The sequence below is a fragment of the Clarias gariepinus genome, chromosome 2, assembly GCF_024256425.1.
Source record: "Clarias gariepinus isolate MV-2021 ecotype Netherlands chromosome 2, CGAR_prim_01v2, whole genome shotgun sequence".
NCBI classification, from domain to species: domain Eukaryota; kingdom Metazoa; phylum Chordata; class Actinopteri; order Siluriformes; family Clariidae; genus Clarias; species Clarias gariepinus.
Genome location: NC_071101.1, coordinates 18898996 through 18921434, shown reverse-complemented (window position 1 = coordinate 18921434; position 22439 = coordinate 18898996). Strand labels below are relative to the sequence as shown.

At 38.3% G+C, this 22439-nt stretch overlaps 2 protein-coding genes across 3 annotated transcripts; one reads left to right on the top strand and one right to left on the bottom strand.

Annotated features, from left to right (window-relative positions):
• Positions 1 to 1115: 1115 nt before the first annotated feature.
• On the bottom strand, positions 1116 to 7605 carry spty2d1 (SPT2 chromatin protein domain containing 1). 2 transcript variants are annotated; one of them, XM_053491025.1, is made up of 6 exons: positions 7054 to 7605; positions 5879 to 5993; positions 4394 to 5785; positions 2071 to 2227; positions 1901 to 1978; positions 1116 to 1590 (listed from the first exon to the last, which is right to left on the bottom strand). In XM_053491025.1, the coding sequence occupies exons 1-6, from the start codon at positions 7111 to 7113 to the stop codon at positions 1491 to 1493; spliced, it is 1902 nt and encodes a 633-aa protein (XP_053347000.1). In that variant the 5' UTR covers positions 7114 to 7605; the 3' UTR covers positions 1116 to 1490. The 2 variants fall into 2 exon arrangements, with proteins under 2 accessions (XP_053347000.1, XP_053347001.1); XM_053491026.1 differs by lacking the exon at positions 1116 to 1590 and adding an exon at positions 1597 to 1770.
• Positions 7606 to 9235: 1630 nt separating this feature from the next.
• LOC128509735 (lysoplasmalogenase-like protein TMEM86A) lies at positions 9236 to 18635 on the top strand. Its single transcript, XM_053481573.1, has 4 exons — positions 9236 to 9379; positions 12651 to 12915; positions 13091 to 13514; positions 15264 to 18635. The coding sequence occupies exons 1-4, from the start codon at positions 9359 to 9361 to the stop codon at positions 15304 to 15306; spliced, it is 753 nt and encodes a 250-aa protein (XP_053337548.1). The 5' UTR covers positions 9236 to 9358; the 3' UTR covers positions 15307 to 18635.
• Positions 18636 to 22439: the final 3804 nt, after the last annotated feature.

Sequence of the window (22439 nt, the reverse complement as noted above, 5' to 3'; positions counted from 1 at the left end):
TGTTTCTTAGTATCAGTCCTGACAATAATCTCATCATTTTTTATCACCCTCTGTAGGTGGTTGTGGCACATTACAGTGGCTCTCCCATAGCAAACAGTAATAATGAGCTGGATGAAAACGCATTCAGCCATGCAGCTGTACAATAGTTGTTGTAGTTGCTTTGATGAACATGCTGGATCTTCTAAGGCTCCTCAAGAACTACAGCTGCTGTTGTGCTTTCCTGACCAATTGGGTGATATTAGGTGTCCAGACGAGCCCATCGCTCATGTAAATTGCCCAGATATTTGATGCTTCTCACTCTCTCCAACTCAAGCTCAGGAGCTGATTTTTCCTCTTCTTTCTCAAGTCTACAATCATTTTCTTGATCTTGCCCATAACCACCTGGAAGAAGAGTAGAACATCTCCGTTTTTTCTTTATATCGCTTTTTAGCCTCTTTTATGGCTTTTTATCAGTCCATACATTGCTGTTTTGTACTTGAAGAATCTTAGTGTAGCTTCAACTTTAAACACATCCCAGTCTGTCTAAAAACAGGTTTGTATGATCCTTTCAGTTTCTGGAGAACAGAGTTTACCTTTTTTTTTTTAAACTGAATTTTGAGTGGGGATTGTTGCAGTGTATTAAGAAAAAAAACAAATATAAAAAAAAAAATCTTTCATAATTTTATTTAAAGAATAAAACTCTCATACATGGGTCATATAAAGGTCAGGAGTTTGCCAGTAACTCCCAGCGGAGTTCCTGCAAGTGGTGTTGGTGAATGATTGTGCGTACAGTTCCCACTGACAGATGCTTCCGCAAATTTGCAGAAAGTTAGCAACGTCATAGATGTTCCACTCACTTGATGTTCACGGGAACATTCTAAGTCACCTCAGCTGGTATTTGTCGTTCACAGATGCACATCCTTCTTTAAAACATTTGCACAATTCAAATGTTTTCTTTCAGCTAAGAGTCTAATCCCCGTACTGTGCTTAAAATTTCATATATATATATATATATATATATATATATCCCTCGTCAACCACACAGACTCAGACACACTTCATGCTGATGATGTGATGACATTTTGATCTGATCAACAAATTAATCAAAATGTAATTAATCACACAGGACAACTTAATGTGTCAAATTTCTTTAACAAGAAAAATACATTGCGAAAATTGCAGAATGTTTCTTCCATCATTAAAGACCGTTAATAAAATAAAACAGATTTGAAATCCTGAACATATACCAAAGCAGATGTTGATTCTGTTCTATTGATTGTAATTACATGATCATTACCAATAATATAAAAAAATGGCATTAGTGACACACAATATATTACGTTCTCTAAAGCTCAGCTGTTAAAGATGGGCTCTTGGTAGTGCAAAACTGATCCCCTATTTTGGTAATTTGAAATAAATAACATTAATTGCAAAATGGCACAAAAAGAGTGTTGAGCTTGCTCTATGTAACTGACTTTACTCCACACTAGTCAAGCAAATAAAGTCCAACATCAAGTCTTTCTGCGTTTTGCTTTCATCGCTAGTTTTCTTTTCATCTCTTCCTCCTCCATACGCATTTCTTCTTCATCTTCTTTGATACCCAAGCGCAAACTGAGGCAAAGAAAAAACAAAGAAGCATTAAGGTACACACTAGTTTCATCCAGATGCGCAACAGGTCAGGTTATCAGTCCCTCAATCATTCACGATATTTTTCTCCTCTTCCCCTTGTGTTTCATTTCTTCCAACTCTCGGCGCTCTTCCTCCTCATCCTCGAGCACAGCCAGTCGCAGGCTACCAGCAGTAAGTGCCAGGCAGAACAGACGAAAGGCACACATTTTGAAGCATGATTGTGGTAATAAGTATACCTTTGCTTCACAATATCATTAACATGATAGAAAGAAATGTAGTATTGTTTGTTTACCTTCGCGCCTCCTCCTTCTGCTGATCTTTCCAACTGCTCTCCATAAACTTTAATGCATAGTCACTTTCATCTTTGTATCTAATAACGCAAGTACATTGAGGAGTCATTATTTATACAAAATGCAGTTATGAAACTTAAAAAGCTGTAATACCAATACCATAAACACTTACTTTTTCCGATCATAGCCGAAGATCTCTCGGATATGTTTTGAAATTTCATCCTGTTCTTCTCCCTCATCATCAATGAAGTCATCCATCTCAGAGTCATACTCCTCTTCATCCTCATGCATGCGTTTGTAGTTTGATGTTATTGGTGGTAGCGCTGGTCCTTTGGGGGGGGGGGGACATGTGGGAAAAATGTATGAGGAAAAGGAACAGGACCAATAGTTCCTCTGCCAGAGGTAACCCATCAACATGCTGGTTTCATAACATCTGTAAAAGTGCTAATCACCACATTATCACAACACAGGCAGGGAAACACTAAAATGCCAAGCTATAGACTGTACTGTTGTAACATTCTGCCCTTTAGGTGCTCTACTGCCAAAGTCAACATCTCATTTCTCTAGTCTTGCTTGTTATAAACTAAAGTATAAATCCTGCTAATGATATTTAACACCTGGAATGACTTAGCTTTAGAATTACTCGCTGAACGCATGAAACACTATTGCCAATCCCAAGTTAACCCTGAGAATCAGTCACAGATTTGTCATACCTCTAAAGACTGCTTATAGTCTTCAAGAAATTACAGTCGTGGTCAAAAGTTTTGAGAATTACATAAATATTGGAGATTGGAAAAGTTGCTGCTTAAGTTTTTATAATAGCAATTTGCATATACTCCAGAATGTTATGAAGAGTGACCGGATGAATTGCATAGTCCTTCTTTGCCATGAAAATGAACTTTGGAAAAATCTTTCCACTGCATTTCATTGATGTCATTAAATTGGGTTAGAATGGCAGACTAGACTTGGTAAAATGAGGGTGATGCTTGAAATCATTGTTCTTCCATTGTTAACCATGGTGACCTGCAAAGAAACGCGTGCAGCCATCATTGCATTGCATAAAAATGGCTTCAAAGCCAGTGAAAAGGCAAGGATATTGTGGCTACTAAGATTGCACCTAAATCAACAATTTATAGGATCATCAAGAACTTCATGGAAAAAGGTTCAATACTTGTTAAGAAGGCTTCAGGGCGTCCAAGAAAGTCCAGCAACCGCCAGGATCGTCTCCTAAAGAGGATTCAGCTGCGGGATCGGAGTGCCACCAGTGCAGAGCTCGCTCAGGAATGGCAGCAGGCAGGTGTGAGCGCATCTGCACGCAGAGTGAGGGGAAGACTTTTGGAAGATGGCCTCGTGTCAAGAAGGGAAGCAAAGAAGCCACTTCTCTCCAAAACAAAGCAAAGTCATATTCTCAGATGAAGCTTTTTTCCGATTGTTTGGGGCATCTGGAAAAAGGCTTGTCCGGAGAAGAAAAGGTGAGCGCTACTATCAGTCCTGTGTCATGCCAACAGTAAAGCATCCTGAGACCATTCATGTGTGGGGTTAATTCTCATCCAAGGGAGTGGGCTCACTCACAATTTTGCCCAAAAACACAGCCATGAATGAAGAATGGTACCAAAACATCCTCCAACAGCAACTTCTTTCAACAATCCAACAAGAGTTTGTTGAAGAACAATGCATTTTCCAGCACGATGGAGCACCGTGCCATAAGGCAAAAATGATAACTAAGTAGCTCGGGGACCAAAATGTTGAAATTTTGGGTCCATGGCCTGGAAACTCCCCAGGTCTTAATCCCATTGAGAACTTGCGGTCAATCCTCAAGAGGCGGGTGGACAAACAAAAACCCACTAATTTTGACAAACTCCAAGAAGTGATTATGAAAGAATGGATTGCTATCAGTCAGGATTTAGCCCAGAAGTTGATTGAGAGCATGCCCAGTCGAATTGCAGAGGTCCTGAAAAAGAAGGGCCAATACTGCAAATACTGACCCTTTGTATAAATGTCATGTAATTGTCGATAAAAGCCTTTGAAACGTATGAAGTGCTTGTAATTATATTTCAGTACATCACAGAAACAACTTAAAGATCTAAAAGGAGTTTAGCAGCAAACTTTGTGAAAACTAATATTTGTGTCATTCTCAAAACTTTTGGCCACGACTGTAGAATGAAGAAATATCAGGGTTTTAAACGCAGCTCAAGATCAACTTTTGTGATGGTTCTCTGGATCTTTAATGTGCTTAATAAAAAATAAAAACTCATTTTGAGCTTACCTTTTGTATGTAAATACAAAATTATCAGCACTACGCTTTTAGTAATATCATGCAATGTGTGGTATATGACTAAAAGCATGTGTAGGCTGTTACAACGAGCGCCTTGTACTTCAGAAGTATAGGAATGAATAATAAACCACAAAACACTTTCTTGCAAGCAAATTGCAGGGAAATTAACAATGCAAACATCCCAAATAAAAAAAGGATGAGACAGTTAATGTCTTCTTACCAGGTGGTCTAGCGATAATTCTATGACCTGTTGGTCCTATGATTGTTTTCGGCCCCTGAGGTGCTGGAGGCCTGGCAGGCATTCCTTGTTTAGGAGCAAAGTTCTTTGATGAAATAGTCTCAGATACAACAGTACATGGCGGCCTTCCAGGACCTGGTCCTGTACTGTTTAATGGTCTGCTAGGTTTGCCTTGTCCATTCGCAGAGGGTTTTACCCCTCCAGGAACAGGACGTCCTTGCATGCTGCCTCCGGGTCTTGGCTGCTGGGATTCTGCTTGTCTTAAGGAACCAGTATGTGCAGATCTCATAGGTCCATTGATACCTGGTCGGGGAGGAGGGGGGCCAACAGATCGTGGCATCTCTGCCTTTCCCGGCTTTTGAGGTGGTCCTTTCTTGTTTGTGTTACCCTGACTAGGTCTGGTGTGCCCAGATCCCTTAATCTCCCTTAACTGGCCATGACCTGACGGTCTAGACGAGTTTGAAACAGCATCAGCTCGACTCCCAGAACTATTTATTTTAACTTGAGGTAGTCCTGGATAGACTTTCTTAGAGTTAAGGTCACTTGGGGTGTTTGGCTTTCCACCAGACTGGGGCCTGTGCCCTGTTTGCTTGACTAAAGCTGAAGTTCCCTTCATGGCAGCTTTACCGCTTAAGGCACCTGAGGAGCTAGAGCTAGGTTTAGATCCATGAGATGATTTGGCAGAACTGTGCAGTCGCTCAGCCTGTGTGTGCAGCTTTGGCGTTTTGCTAATTCCACTGGAGGCTTTCTCACTTGATGACCTGTGCGATGTGCCTTCCCTGTCAATAACATTTTTCTTGTGAGAATTCGTGCTGGATTTACTATCCTTGTACCCTGAACCTTTATCTGGCTTAATGTCTCTTCCTTTATCTTGTTTCTTAGCTTTACGCTCAATTTCTAACTCCTTGATTTCATCCGCAGTGCGAAGCCTCTCTTCAGTTTTCTTTACTTGTTTCAACTCGACAGGTTCAAACTGTTTTTTCTCAGCGAGCTTTAGGAGATCTGCAAAATTCATAGGTGGAGGAGCAGCCTTGGGTGGAGCACTATTTTTTTTCTGTGTGTTGCTCATTTTGGTCGAACCATTACTGCGTTCCTGAAACCTGACTGCGGGTGTGGTGGGTTCCGGTTCAGATTCAGAGTCTGTTTCTGCATATTCATAATTGTCCTCATCATCATAAGCACTGTTGCTTTCTGGTTCATCCTCGAACGTTTCATCGTTGCCTTTCCTTTTCTTCGGCTGCTCTACAATGGGTACGCCATTGTAGCCGTGGAAGTTGTCCTTGGTGCGAGACGCCATTGCACGTGCCTTTCGGTCGGATTTCAATTCCACTCTCTTAGCCAGGAGATCATCCTTCTGCCTTTTTTTCTCCAGTTCTAAATGCAGATAACGGAAGCCATCAAAAAGCTGTATCTAAAGTAAAACTAAAATTATGTAAATGTAAAATAAAATAGATTTTACGGGCATACCTTTCTTTTTATGTTCTGTCTCCTGCTTTCTCAAGTATGCTTGCACTGCAGAGGAATTGACACCTTTGACTCTTGGGTCTTTTTTCGGGGGGCCAGGTTTTAAGCTGTACCTCTTCTGCAAATGAAGCAGTTATAGAAGATGTTAAAGACACAAAAATGACCATCAAGCAAAAAAAAAAAAAAAAAAAAAAAAAAACGGCTATGCACAACAATACGGTATAACTAACTGAGGCATATTGTGCAAATCATCCATCCTGGTAATCATATGTGGGGGTAATGTGCGGCCTGGAGCCTATCCTAGGGAACACACCTACACTTGTAATCATACACTACAGGCAAAAGCCCAATAAGCCTGCAATGCATATAAAGTTTGTGTGCCCCTAAGTGGCTTCAGTCATGAAATACACTATATGGACAAAAGTATTTGGCCAAACTTGTAATGACATTGTATCCAAATAATTATAATTATGGAGTTGGTCCACCTTTTGCAGCACTTTTCTTGGAAGGCTGTCCACAAGATTTTGGAGTGTTTGTGAGAATTTGTGCCCATTCATTCTGTAGAACATTTATGAAATCAGGCACTGGTGTTGGATGAGAAGGCCTGGCTCACAATCTTCATTCCAGTTTATCCCGAAGGTGCTTAATGGGGTTGAGGTCAAGGTTCAGTGTATGGGCCAATCACGTTCTTCCACACCAAACTCATGAAACCATGAAAAGGGCCTTCTCCAAACTGCTGCCACAAAGCATAGGAAGGTATGCTTAAGTATTAAGATTGCCATTCACTTGGGATAAAGGGCCTTGATTTAATTGAAACACCTGAATTCATTAATTAACAGGTTTGACCAAATACCTTTGTCCATATAGTATAGTTTAGCGGCGCGCGCACACGCACGCACGCACACACCATATGTTCAACATTTAACCAGATGGATAATCACCATTAGAATGATTTGTTCTGTAGCCGTGAGTGGGTTCTTGATTTTCTTCTGTACGGAATCTCTCTCTCTCTCTCTCTATATATATATATATATATATATATATATATATATATATATAATCAGGTAGCGGTTGAATATTAAGTATTAAGTGGAATGCGACAGTTACACAGTCATGCCACACCGACGCCTGAGGGGTATTTTAGGGAGAAGTTCACACATTAATGAGTAGAAACTCACCGGTAAGTTGCTCAGGCCTTGGTTTTGAGACGCGATGGAGAGCACGCTGTGGAAATCCATCCTGCCAAATGTCGAATTTGCCACCGACTGATTGTAAATCGCAATTTAACTGCTCCTAGCCTGCTAGCTAACCAATACTCTGGTTACCACTAATGATCATTAAGGTTTATAACCGAATATGTTCATCTTCCTAAACCGAGCTCACACGACAGCATTTCTGGAAAACTTAAACCACACGTAGGAGATGTGTTCCCTCAATGGCTCGCACAAAGCCGCCGGGTCATGATAACAGCTGCTCGACCTGCTGGCTACACACACTCAGCTCTATCTAGCCTAGTAGTTAAGAGCTAAGAGCTAGCTAGGTACGTGAAACCGATACACAACTTACAACCAAAAGTGTCAGATACGCGAACAAAGTCTGTTAACGTTCTCTTAAAATATCTAATCGCAACTCCAAATTTCTCCGAAAACAGGAAAACGAACGATACCAAATGCGATCGATTGATGAGACTACATCGCCTCTAATGCTAAACTTATAACTAACTTACGTCACCTTAGCAGTGATCTACGTCATATCCGGTCGCGAACATCCTAGAAAAAGCGCTGACGTTTGAGATCCTCTCCAACCCGTTCGATGTTGCCAGATCCCGCTTTGACCTCCTACAGTATTTATTTAAAAGAGTAGAATTTGTTATACTTATAAGTGCTTCTTAATAATTTTTATATTTTTAACATTACCTTGTTTATGTAATTCAGCAATTATTTGATATCAATATCTTTGGCTATGTAATTCAGAATTATATAGAATATTATAATTATTTCTTGTTTAAAGTACCACTCAAAAGTTTGAATACACATTTTGATATATTTTTTACATTCTCACTTATTTTCTATAATGCTTCATCCTGTATACAGGGTCGTGGGGGGCCTGGAGTCTATCCCAGGGATGGTACACACATATGCACACACACTACGGGTAATTTAGGAACACCCATTAGCATAATTTGCACAGAGTTTTTAAAATGTGTGAGGAAACCAGAGTACCCTGAAGAAAATCCACCAAGCATGGGGAGAACATGCAAACTTCTTGGACACAGACCCTGACCTGGAAATCGAACCTGAACCATTTTAGAATAACGATTTTTTTCAAAACTATTAAATAAAACATGGAGAATTAGGTAATAAAGTACTAATAAGACCAATAACAACAGGCAGTTGTTATTTTTATGACACTAAGAACAGCTGGAACATTTCTTGTAGGAACAATATTGTCAAGCACATTTGCAAAATAAGGCTGGCTCTCATGATGGGAGGAAAGCAAGACCAAAACTTACCTTTGCAGAAAACTATTGCGTTACAACAATGTACACTCTGAGAAAATATTTTTAATTTTTTTTAAATGTACTTTGGTTTATGATGATTTATTTATCCCTCCCATATGAAGGCAGCAGTGGCTTAGTGCTTAGGGCTCTGGGTTAATGATTTAAAGGGTGGTGACCACTAATCTACCACTGTTGCGCCCTTCATTTGCCAGACCATTCACCCTATATGATCCAGAATGCCAAATCATGGCATCTATATCCTGGGATATAGAATGTGTGTAGAATTTCACTGTACTGTAATGTATATTTAATAAATAAAGACTTCTTCTATTCACAAATTTGTTGGTGTTGTTGTTTCTACCATGCATACCTGGCAACCACGGTTAGAATATCATTTTTAGCTTTTGCGCCATTGCCGACAAAAAAAAAAAAAAACAGTGTATTAGAACAGTCTTATACTGGTCTTATAAAATTCTACAAAATGTACAGCCTTCAAACGGACACAGCCTTCTGGAAGAACACATGGAATTGTTTATAATGTATTGTAAAAATATAAACACATACAATTATATAATGCTTTCTAATCATATTTATTTTGGGTTTTGAGCCTTATTTATGATATAACAGCGTTTGATAGAAAAAAATAAAAGTAAAAATAAAACACTAAATAAGCGCGTGGAGAAAGAGGTTGTAAATAAGCCAGAGAAATCCCTCCCACGCGTGGGCGGGCACTGTCACTCACATGCTCACATTTTGATTGGACAGATGTTTTCCCGTCGACCAATCCACGCTTTCCTGTTTATCCCCACCCACAGCTTACAGCTGATTTCTCTCCACCCCCGATGCTGAACTGTCCCAAACAAGAGACAAAAACAAATTTCTGCACAAAGGAGCACAAATACACTTGTCGTCGCGTTTCAATTCAGGGTTGTTTCTGTCTGGACATCATTTGTTCAGATCACGGATACAATTCTAATATAAACATGGTTTCACCTGTTACTGTGGTAAGTGCATGCATATTATTCCTATATAAAAAATATATAATTAAATATTATTTCCATCACGGACTACACATTACATACAGTGTTCCATTTCTACTGATATTGCTTATTGGGTGAAGTGGATACCTGCGTCCCTATTCTTCTATCCCATCTGGGCTTTTATACTCCACATCTCTGTGGCTTTTCATGATGCATTATGATGTAAGGGAATAGCTACAGAGTATTACCGTCTTGCATTGGATCATTCATCAATTTGCTAAATATAGCTAGTGTCTTAGACGCATGATGATTGAATTGTACATCCGGAAAACAGAGAGCACGTGACCCCAGCGTGTCCATGTTTATTATTCACCCCTTGGGTCTGCGGCTCGTTGCATCTACCTGAAGGATAAATGTCGTGTTTTTTTTACCTACACACATTTACAGCGTATTTATGTAATAAGGTTAGTCTTAACTCTGGATCTAAGCAAGAGTTTGTTAAGTGGCACGGTTGCTTTTTGGTTGTTCTGTGCCGTAAAGAACATTCTCACGCTTTCTTTATTGTGGCTGCGCTTTCATAGCGTTTGTGTTGAAAGGAAGTGGTCATGTGACACCGCTTTCGCCTGTGCGCCCCAATCTGCTTCTACGCATGCGCGCAGCAGAAAACAACCTGTACTAAGGATCTGAGATTATAGTGTGTGTGTGTGTGTGTACACCAATCATGCATGACATTAAAGGTATCAGAACACCCAGTACATCACAGCCTGCCACATATGGAGCTTAGGTCATTTTACAGAAAAGGTCTAATTTGGGTCATAAAAATCTCCTGAAATATATTTCTTCTTTCACACCCAGACCTACTTTAATAATTACCTTGTAAGTTTTATGAATCCGCATTCGTCCAGTGCTCTTCATCTAGTGAGCATTGCCTCAGGAACAATTCCAAATTGTCAAATGGATTTCAAACTAAAATTATTTTTGTGTAACAGTAACACCAATGACACCAATGACATAGTTTGGCAAATTAAATATTGAACATTCAAGTAAGAAAATTTATATAATGATTTAAAGTACATGCTATATGTATACTTTTCTAAACATATACAAATTATGTGTTTGCTATTTTAATTTAAATAATTTTTGCAAATATAAGTGACAGCACCTTTCACCATTTTTGTAAAATGACCTGCTTCTGGGGTGCCACTGGAGACTCTGGGACCCTTGAAAGCCTAATACACTAGGTCCCTAACTTTACCCATACATTTTTAGGGGTCCTTGGAATCATCCTTAATTACCCAACTCCTTTATGGCACCCGTGTTAATACTGGGCTTATAATATATATATATATATATATATATATATATATATATATGTATGTATGTATGTATGTATGTATGTTTATTCATTTACCTTCTAGATCGCTTATCCTGCACAGGGTCACTAGGGACACTTTGGGCGCCAACCATTGCAGGACACACACACACACACAAACACACACAAACACAAATAAACACACTACGCACAATTAAGAAATGCAAATTAACTTAATTTGCATTTCTTTGGGCTTTGGGAGGAAACCAAAGTAAGAAATATATTGATTTAGATCTGGGGAACATACTAATCTGAATGAAAATATAGATATTATACTAAGATAGTATACTATTATAGCTATATCATGTATATTTTGCACATGTAAAAAGTACTGAACGTTTCCAGGGAAACAGTTTATTTAAGACAAAAGTTCTGCTTCATCTGTACTAGTTTCACTTCCTGCATCCTTAAAAGCTGTGTACACAGCTGATGAATGACTTTTGTCTGAAAACTCTTTGTCCATTTCTTTGGAAACCTTGAAAGCCATGTGATTATACATCCATTTTATATAACTTTAAAACAAAGAATATTTCTAACTGTAAATGCCTTATCACATAGTAAAAAGCCTACTTCTCTCTAAATATCAAATAATTGATCTAAGTGATTGTTGTTTCATACTCTGAATCTGAAAGTACTTGTTAAAACTTTATTTAAGCAAATGTCATATAATTGGAAAGAGATGCTGAAGTGCTGTGTCTTGTTTCAAGCTGTTTCTGACCTTTCCCAGGCTGCAGGGGTACAATCTGATTAAAATATATACTTTGCTAACAATAGCCTTTTTCCAGTGGAACAACGTTACTTCAGTTCTCATTTCCTCTAGGAGCCTAAAGAGCCAAGCAGCCAAATTCTTAAACAGATCCCAGTGCGCAAATTCAGATTCACTTAGGATAATTTACCATTAAACATGCAATGATCAGAGGCAACACTTGAAAGGTGTCAAATCTTTGTAATACTGTATAGATTTATATATGCACATATGCATGGCAAAAAATTGTACAAAGTCAAAGTAAGACTAGACAGACATGTGACCTCGCTCTGCGTGCACGTTTACACATGTATTATTAATATACAGATTTAAAAATGTTCTGATATGATACAAACATCAGGATTTTAAATAGAAAATTAAGGAGCAGAAAAGATAGAACTGGAAACTTTGGCTACGCTGGAGTATTTATATTAAATTTAAAGTTGAAGGAACTTTCCATTGCATCATTTCCACGGTGTATGTGTATTATGCGACTTTTTCAGCTGATATTTATGGCTGTTTTAATTATTTAAAGCAGTAAAGGCATTAGAAGTGTATCAGTTATCCTGTATCAGTTATCATCCTATTAAGCACTCTGCAGTACAGTACTTATCTGCCTTTTGCCATATAGAGAAAACAAAGAGGGAACCTGTAGCCTAACAATGGCACAGGCAATTCATAAGAATGTAATAATTATGAATTATGCAGGGAATGAGCTTGCATTAGGATTTGGCCCCAGGGGTTGCCCTACCCTGCCTCTTCGGCTCATTTACTTGCTCATAGGGATTTGGGTACAAGGTGAAATTGCAGCAGTTTGTTTTGACACACAACCTCCTCTATCGGTTCACTGCCAAAGCAATCTAGAACACCCTGAATTTGATTCTCAGTTCCCTCCTGCTGGCAAAACAATAACATTTGGTTTATTTTTTCCATTGGTCTGATCTGCACAAGTGTGCAGGTTTAAGCACTCGTAACTTTTCGTAAGTCAGTAGATTGTACTTTATTATTCGTAATTCTTCCAACTATTATTGATATTTAGCATTTAAAAACAGAGAATTTAGTTACAATGTAATTATGATTACCTCATATAAAAATAATGGAACTGTCTTTTAACATAAATGTACATAATTATGTAATATTGTGTGTATTTCCTTAAAATGTTCTGTTGTTTTGTGCAGGTAAAAAGTGAAGGCCCGAAACTGGTGCCCTTCTTCAAAGCCACCTGTGTCTATTTTGTCCTGTGGCTGCCCACCTCCAGCCCATCCTGGTTCAGTGCCCTTATTAAATGTTTGCCGATTTTCTGTCTCTGGGTCTTCCTGCTGGCTCATGGCATCAGCTTTTTAGGAGCCCACTCAAGTGCTAGAAAGATCCTCGCAGGACTCATATTCTCAGCTCTCGGCGATGCCTTTCTGATCTGGCAGGAGCAAGGTTACTTCAGTCATGGTGAATTCGACTTTTCACTTCATCTCTATAATGTAATCAGACATAGTACTTGGCTTAGGTAGCGGAACCATTGAATAAAATTGAATAAGTTCATCAATAATCACATGCATCATTTGAATGTATATATACATTTCTTTTTTCAATTCATGACATATTCAACCATTGTTTGTAACAGGGCTGCTGATGTTTGCCATTACACACATCTTGTATTCATCTGCTTTTGGGATGAAACCACTGAACCTTCGAGCAGGCCTGGTCATCGGCACTATCTCAGGCCTTTGCTATAGCCTTCTCTACCCTTATCTTTCCGGCCCCTTCACCTACCTGGTGGCCGTCTACATCGCTCTGATAGGCTTCATGGGCTGGAGGGCGATCGCTGGTGTTCAGCTGACCAACGACCTGTGGACATGGACCAAGCTGTCAGCTTGCTTAGGAGCTGTTCTCTTCATGGTGTCAGATCTCACCATTGCCGTGAACAAATTTTGCTTCCCTGTGCCGCACTCCCGTGCCATCATCATGGCTACGTACTATGCGGCACAGATGCTAATCGCCCTTTCGGCCGTGGAGTGCCAGGATGCTGACGTAGCCAGGAAAAAAGTGTGAGAGCCTTAAACCCTGCAAAGGGCAGGGGCTTTACTAGTTTGGGTCCATTCCCCCTAAACTCTTCATCTTAAACATCCCCTCCTCAGCATGATCTGTCTGTCTTATGTGTCTGTAGGGGTTTGACTGCTGTTTGAGAGATTTTATGGGGTCTGGAGTATGTTAGGACTTAATGCTGGATTTGTGGTCGAATCCTGTTCTGGAGTCTATTTTCTACACTTTTAATATTGGAGCCCAGTGTTAGAAGTCATGCACAACATAAAAGTGAGAAGGAAAGACTTAACTAAAAGAACACAACGCCTTGATTAGATTATCTGTAAAGGAGTAGACAAAATAGCTTTGTTTAAAAATAGCGTCACTTTAATTTCCGCTCAGCACCAACAATGCCTACTTCATGTTCCTCCTTTACCTTTCTTTTAAAGTCTCAGCTGGTCTGAAAAAATGGAAGTTGTTGACTATGTTCACATTACCCACCTGAAGTGACTCCAATCCGATTTTATATCTAAATGTGACACAGATCTGATTTTTTTAAGGCTGTCTGAACGCACAAACATGATATTTTTCAGATCAGATCTGAATCACTTTCGGGTATAGATCCGATACCTATTCATGCAACTTGAATGAAAACGGTCTGATCAGAATTCATCTTCCCTTTTAAATCAGCGCAGGGATTTAATTTCTGACAAACTGCTTCCCATCTTCCAGAGCAAAGCATATTTTTGTCAAAATTGCCTCAGTTAATTGAAATGAATAAAATGCCTTGCAAAAGTATTTGCAACCCCAAACATGAGCATATAATTGTGAGGTGGAAGGAAAATAATAAATGATTTTCAATTTTGTTTTAAATGGATTGAACAGTGATATGTTCAAAGCTTGGGAATTTTATTTTGTAACCTAACCCTGCTTTAAACTTCTCCACAACTTTCTCCCTGATATGTCTGGTCTGTTTCTTGGCTTTCATGGTGCTGTTTGTCCACTAATGTTCTTTAACAAACCTCTGAGGGCTTCACAGGACAGCTGTATATAAACTGAGGTTAAATTACACACAAGTGGACTCTATACCCTATTAATAATTAGGTGATTTCTGAAGGCGGTTGGTTCCACTGGATTTTAGTTAGGGGTATCAGGGTGAAGGGGGCTGAATACAAATGCACACCACACTTTCCAGATATTTATTTGCAAAAGAATTTAAAAGCCATTTATCATTTTCCTTCCCCTTCACAATTATGTTCCACTTTGTGTTGGTCTATGGCATAAAATTCCTATTAAATGCATTCACATTTTTGGATGTAACATGGTAAAATGTGGCAGAATTCAAGGGGTATGAATAGTGGTCGCACAAATATAAAGTGTTTAACCTAGTTGAGGAGAGCAAAGACGTTTCAATGTATGCATGGGTGCCGTTTTAGGGGACAGAAGCGTCCAAATTAGAGTCGGATAAAAGTCAGTTGTAATTGTGAATGTGAACGAATCGTTATGATATGCAAATCAATGCAAAAAAATGGAATTGAACAATGCTGCTTGTAATGTGATCATAGTCTTAGTTACATGCTGGTGTGAAACGAATACCAGGGCCTGCATACAGTATATATTCTCTATACTGGGACCCAATTATTTCAGGGTGCTGGATTTCCCACAATGTTTTTTTTTTTTTAAATACTGATGCACATTTGTAGACTGACAGATCCTGTGTCTGTGGCAGTATTTTGCAGTTTTGTTTGATTCATCTTTGTCCTTTCATTTCACAGTGTTTGCTCTACTGCTGGTTTTGTTTGGTACCTGACCTCTTGAAATCACTTACACATAAGCTATCGACCTTCCTAAGAACTAGCACTCACACTCCTGCAGTCTCTTACACAGGTACCTTGGACATGCCTATATTCTCACATCATTGTTATGGTTAATGTTTCAATATCTTTTGAAGGGATATTGTTTTAATGCAAAAATAGTATTGATGATATTTGTACTTCTGTACTGGGCTAAACGTAACATAAGACAGGCTCAGCAGCATGAAACAAAAACCAGATAAAAAGGAAAGTCGCCACCCCTTGTGTCTTTTTAACTACCTAATCCTGGGCTCTACTGTTGTGTACAATTTCTTTTCATTAGCAGTCGATTATGGCAAACTTATAATAATTATTCTTAAGCAGGAAGAAGTATGGAAAAATAGAATTATAACCTGATGGCCCTTGTATGAGAATCATACTTACATCCTCAAATGAGGACCATCTGGTCTTAAGAGGTCAAGATCCCTTGATAGTCAATCATCAGCATTATGATACTGCTCTACTACTACATAGATGTAAATAATGATGTTCTTTAATTCAATTCAGGTGTGTCTTTTTACAGATCTAGTCAGACATTTAATTGTAGAAATTAAATTATACATAGCCTACTGTACAATATACTGTATTTTGTTTACCGCCTAGTTCAAGTGGGAACAGAAAGCATGCTCGGTCGCAGCTGCACTGCACTGAAGCATAATTTGGACAGACCTTGTAATTCATCTCTTTGTGTCTGCTATATGCTTTCCAAAAGTCTTTATTTTCGAGAGGAAGCACAGTACAATCAAGGCTTTAGTGGTACCATGTCATCCTCATGATAGTCAAATATTCTCTACTATAAACAAGAGATGAACAATCTAGGAATGACAATACTGATCAAACCAACCACATCCATCTTTTATTTATTTATTTATAAGGGGATTTTTTTTTAATAATATGATTTCACCCTGTATACGTCCTATAAGCCTTACCAACCTAATGTTCACGCTGGGAAATTGCTGGCACTTGCCTCATACAATATGTGTCAGACTTAACCTAAGATATACTCAAAGCACTAACGCGCTCTGTTCCTCACCACGCTTGAAGGAGGATTTTACTCAAGGTGATCACATTACAAAAAATCCATCCAATCCTGTCCCTAGCAGTGTATTTGATTTCCAGTGGATTGTTCAGCTTATTAAGTGTCATCATTCAGTCTACCAGTCCAGATGTGTAATGTAGCAGAATTGTCTGGTAAAATAATTATATATAAAAGAGGGATCAGCATCTTTTCTCCTGTTCCACTGCTAAAAAGGGGAAACAAACTTGCAAATGCTGTTGGGTGCTTTAAGTGTTTAGCTGTCATGCTTGGGCAAGATACATAATCGGTTAAGCATACAAAGCCCTATACCATTACAGAAAAGTAGCAGGCAGATCCCTGCATGTCACCCCAAGTTTCAGCTGAATGTGTTTTTAATCCCCCTGTTAATCATCACACACACATACCTACTTACTCATGGCATGTTTGTATTTAAATATTTAATATTTATCCTTTTATGCTGTGTGTTACCTGTATTTATTTAATATATATCTTCATTAAACAATGCAATACAAAAAGTAAGCGATTTATAGGATATCTTTTATTTGCTCATATTTTTTTTTTGTTCATTTCACCTGCCTCTTCATCTGCATTTAGGTTTAACGGACAACTTGAGATATGTTAAGGATTTAAATCTCTACAGAGAATAACGATCTTAAGCACGAGCACCCAAATGCAGACATGCACCACATTTACTGCTGCACCATTGCGACAGGTTCGGGTACTTTAGTTCAAAGCTGTGTGCAGTTTCACAAGCTCCATCTTCCCTATAGACGGTCATGTGGTCAGCAAAACATTTGCTTAGTCAGTGTAAAGCATGCCAAGTTACTGCATTGTCATTAAAAAAAAGGCTCTTTGCAGTTATCATGTGTTGTCCTGTTTTTCCAAGTTCAGTGTTTAGTCTCCATCCGAGCAAGAGACAAAGGGATGACAAATTTTTATTCTAAGGTCGGGTTAACAATCGGATTTTTAAAATGGCTCTGTGTGTTAAAATGGCGTTCTTTTTCAGACAAATCTGTAAAAGCACAGATGATGTCAGGTTAAATCAGAGTGTTGAACGCAGGCTATGTAATGTGATTACATGTTTTTGTATGTGAACAATCCAAAAGAACTTAGGTGTAGAGCCTTATGTATTAATTGCAACCGATCTAAGTCTCTCTTCTGCTTCCAGAAAGTAATGAACGCTCGATCCCCTGCATGTTTGTCCCCCAAGAACTGAACAGGTTCACAGGTTCAGACAAACAGCCTATCCTCAAATAATCTAGCCTTTGTTTAGAGGCTGTACTGTAGCAGAGAACAGAGAACAGCCCCTCACAACGGAAACCCAATCCGTTGTGAGGGGCTTTTTGAATAAGGATATGTAGGACAACACAGGAGGGAAGATTCCCTTTCCATCAGGCTTTGAGCTCACAGAAGGCCCCATTTGACCCCTGCTACAACTCATCACTTTATGTCAACACGTCTACTGTTACTGGTTGTACAGTAAATGCAGACAAAGAGGTTTAGAGGAACACAGTATGAATGAAGTGTTGATGACAGTATCTGTGTATACCAGCTCTCTTTACTATACTGGGTAAACTTTTCTTTTGTTATGTTGCTTTTTTAAACCACTTTCCGTAATGTGGTAACTACATATAATACTAATGATTACTATAAATACTAATAATTTAATACATTTTCAATAACCATCAGATATCTAAAAGCGTCCATAAACGAGAATCTGCTTGGAGTGTTACCTTTTACTCAAGTTACTGTGTTTTAGAACAGGGACACTTAAGTCTTAGCAATATTATCCTTGGTACATACTGGGAACAAATATAAGGATTCTGAGCCTAAATGTCTCTATATATCTTATTTGTTTTTACATAAAATCTGATTTCATTTATTTATTTTTTTTTTTCTATTATCATACAGTACCTGTGGCCTGCCATCATCACTAACCTTAATACTTAAAAAAAAAGTTAAAATCATGTTTATAAGCATAAAGGTATGCTGCTTTGTGTATGGAGATCATATTATTTTTTTGCTTGAGGTTGTGATTGATTTAATTGCTGTGGTCACCAGGTCAAGTAGGACAAATTAAGCAAAAAAAAAAAAAATTTAATTAAAAGAAATATATATATATATATTTCAACTACCAAAAAAAAAAGGACAAGATTCTTTAGAACTGGTCATGACTGTAAATGTTGATTTTGAAGATTTAAATTAAAAGGTGGTCTTTAAGTACTAAAACTTTAAAGTACAGTATGCATCCACAGTGTCACAATAATCTTGTCCATTCTAAAGCAGGGATTGTGTTATAAGTAAATACTGTTAATCTTTGCTGAGTTGTTAGATATGTTTCAGTATTTTGCCTTATTTTTCTACATGTCCACTGGTTTCATTTATTTCCTGTATTTACTATTCTGTAATAAATGACCATATTGCTCATTTCCTGTAGTGAAATTGCTATGAATGTGATTCAGTCTATAGAATAAAGAAATGCAATTACAATGCAATGGATATCTATTGTATGTGTCATTCGATTAAACTTTCACTTTTATACAAGTGGTTCATCAAAACAAAATGATAAAGCAGCCAAAGAACAGTCATAACCCTGTGATAGGCACACCTCAAGGGTAAACATGTAGAGCCTATAGTTTACACTGAGAAAGTTGAGCATGTTTTTATCCGAGTAACCACCGAGTGTCATCTTATCTGTACACAGAAAAGGCCATCAGGGTGAATATCAAATTTCTCAAACTGTCAAGAATGTGACAGAAATGTGTGCGTGCGTGTGTGTCTGTGTGTGTATGCTCTTAAACTCCAAGATTACCACTATCCCATTTTTGAATCCCAATGCATTATGCAAAGTCTTAAATAGTTCTCTAATTTTAAGCCCTGAAGCAGTTAAATGGCTGCACTCATGTGTAGGCTTAGTGATACTTCCTCTGCTTACTAATGCTTTAACTTCTTTTCATTTTGATCAAATTATTTTAAAAGAGAATGAGGAAGTGACACAGCAGACGAAGCATTCTTTCACCGATAAAAGAGAAATAGGAATATGACTGCAGCCAAAAGGGATTTCCTGTGTAGATTCAGGACTCTAAAAGAAACCACTGTGGTCTGGGATGCTGCACTGATCAGGCTGCTAGTGAGCTGAATTTTGATAGAAACCCTGACACGATGCCACAGCCAGCTGCACGGCACGAATATGTAACAGTTTATCAATTCACCTTTACAAGCCTTCTTGTGGTCAAAGAAAAAAATTACAATCATGTCAACGAAACATAAAATATCATGCAGCATAAGTATTCCTTGTACTGTGCAAGAGTGGTTAAGGCATTGGACTACGGTTCGGAAGATCCCAGGTTCAAACCCCACAACCACCAAGTTGCCACTGTTGGGGCCCTTGAGCAAGGCCCTTAATCCTCAACTGCTCAGATGTGTAATGAAATAAAAATGTAAGTCGCTCTGGATAAGAGTGTCTGCCAAATGCCTAAATGTAATTTTCCGGTTTTAAAGAGCCAGAATCGCTTGTATTTTTAAGGAGTAGTTCTCAAGGCTTCCTTTTGGCCCTCATTTTCAGGTCCCTACCTGACCAATTTCAGAGAATTTTTTTTTCTTTGTTTTTTTTTAAGCCACATGGTGAACTATGAATCATTTAGGAATGAAATCAATCTTACTTATGACATGAACCAGTGAGAAACAGGTGCAGATGATGACAGATGATCAGGCCGGTGATTAGTACACTGATGATGCTGAATGCTGAGTAGTTTAAACAGATGAGAAGAAAAATAAGGTTGCTGATGAGGTTGTTGCATAAAAAAAAAAAAAAAATTAAGGTGTATCTTTAGGCACTTTGCAGCCTGTTGCAATTAAACATTTGTTTCCATTTCTATTATTTAATCCAAATAATTACATTAGATTTACTGTAATATGACACAATGAGGGGTGACTCAGGTCTTTTGCACAGTATTGCAATATTGTAGAGATTAAAAAGACTTACATGAGATTCCAAATCAGCTGGTTAGAAAAAAATTATTTTTCTTTATGATTCTGTCATATTCTTTTAATTTTTCATAACAGAATTAACAGTGGTCTAGACTCTAGAGGATATTTAAAGTTTTGGATATGTTTTTAAATCATTAAAACCTGACTGATACTTTGTCAGAACTTTCTGTCCCAGACTTAGTTTACTAGTTTACTAGTATGTGATTAGACTTTATCCTATTTAATTGATTTTAAACTTGAGTCACTGATTTATATTTTAGGATAAATTACCAAAGGCTCTGAACATGCACAAAAACATAAGTTTTCAGATATAAATGACAACTTGTTTTTTTCCTGCCAACAAAGTGAGTAGCTAGTGAACAGTATAATCATTTAGGATATTGCTAATAGAATAGTTATGAGATTTATGAGAGTGTGTTGTCTTGACTGATTCATTCCCATGGAAGCCTGGATGGAAACAAATCAATCAAGACAACACATTCTCCTGCTGCTCATCTTCACACAGAGAAGGTGCTGCCCTCTTATGACCATTATATAGTATTGTTTTAAATACACATCTGAAAATGTGATCATCAAATGGACCCTATCCATCACACAGTACACACCGTACTGATTGAAGCACCCGCTTTCTGCTTCACACACACACACACACACACACACACTCACACACACACAAAAAAACACATTAAAGGCGAGAGAGAGAGAGACAACCGGTGTTCCGGGGCATTCAGTTTCCCTATGTTTCCCTGATTCAAATCGTGACGTCATTCGCTACCTAAAGCAGAGAAGGCGAACAAGGATTTTAACAGTTTTTCTCTCGATTTAAAGTTTTTTTTTACGAACTTTGTGAATTAAACAAATAACCTATGCAAAATTATTATGTGTCTTTTCACTTTCATTGTATATTTAAAGTATATTTAAAGAAAATTTAGACGTTTTAAGCCGCTGCAAAAGGCTGGTTTGCTGGGCAAGTACTGACATCACGACCAGTTTTATTTCACGTTAGTTGTGTGATGATGTTAGATGTGATACTGATTTATTCTAAATATATTTAAGGTTATCTATCTATCTATCTATCTATCTATCTATCTATCTATCTATCTATCTATCTATCTATCTATCTATCTATCTATCTATAATGTGTGTGTGTGTGTGTGTGTGTGTGTGTGTAAATACACCCATGTATATATTGTATGGTTGTGTGTTGGGGTGTCTGTTCAAAGGGCTTAGATTCACTGATATCTGTAGTATAAATGTTATTCAGTAGGGCAAAAAAGTATTTAGTCAGCCACCAAGTGTGCAAGTTCTCCCACTTAAAAAGATTAGAGAGGCCTGTAATTTTCATCATAGATATACCTCAACTATGAGAGACAAAATAAGAAAAAAAATGGTAAATTGCTCTGTAATATAAGTATTTGGTCTCCTACAAACAAGCAATATTTCTGGCTCTCACAGACCTGTAACTTCGTCTTTAAGAGACTTCTCAATCCTCCACTTGTTACCTGTTTTAATGGCATCTGTTATCGGTCTACAACCTCAAACAGTCACACTCCAACCTCCACTATGGCCAAGACCAAAGAGCTGTCTAAGGACACCAGAAACAAAAATGTAGACCTGCACCAGTCTGGGAAGTCTAAATCTGTAATAGGTAAGCAGCTTGGTGTGAAGAAATCAACCGTGGGAGCAATTATTAGAAAATGGAAGACATACAAGACCACTGATAATCTCCCCCGATCTGGGGCTCCACGCAAGATCTCACACTCTGGGGTCAAAAAGCATGGGGGTGGAAACATCATCATTTGTGGCAGTTTTTCTGCAAAGGGACCAGGATGACTGATCCGTGTAAAGAAAAGAATAAATGGGGCCATGTATTGTGAGATTTTGAGTGAAAACCTCCTTCCATCAGCAAGGGCACTGAAGATGAAACGTGGCTGGATCGTTCAGCATGACAATGATCCCAAACACACCGCCCGGGGAAACGAAGGCGTGGCTTGGTAAAAAGCATTTCAAGGTCCTGGAGTGGCCTAGCCAGTCTCCAGATCTCAACCCCATAGAAAATCTTTGGAGGG

What these genes read in the sequence shown, in the direction of transcription:
- spty2d1 (XM_053491025.1), bottom strand. Translation starts at nt 7,113, where the DNA reads ATGGATTTCCACAGCGTGCTCTCCATCGCGTCTCAAAACCAAGGCCTG. An exon ending in AAGGCCTGAGCAACTTACCG is followed by an intron (nt 5,994 to 7,053) that starts GTGAGTTTCTAC and finishes CTTCATTTGCAG; the next exon opens with AAGAGGTACAGCTTAAAACC. An exon ending in GACAGAACATAAAAAGAAAG is followed by an intron (nt 5,786 to 5,878) that starts GTATGCCCGTAA and finishes ATCTGCATTTAG; the next exon opens with AACTGGAGAAAAAAAGGCAG.
- LOC128509735 (XM_053481573.1), top strand. Translation starts at nt 9,359, where the DNA reads ATGGTTTCACCTGTTACTGTG. An exon ending in TGGTTTCACCTGTTACTGTG is followed by an intron (nt 9,380 to 12,650) that starts GTAAGTGCATGC and finishes TGTTTTGTGCAG; the next exon opens with GTAAAAAGTGAAGGCCCGAA. An exon ending in GCAAGGTTACTTCAGTCATG is followed by an intron (nt 12,916 to 13,090) that starts GTGAATTCGACT and finishes TGTTTGTAACAG; the next exon opens with GGCTGCTGATGTTTGCCATT.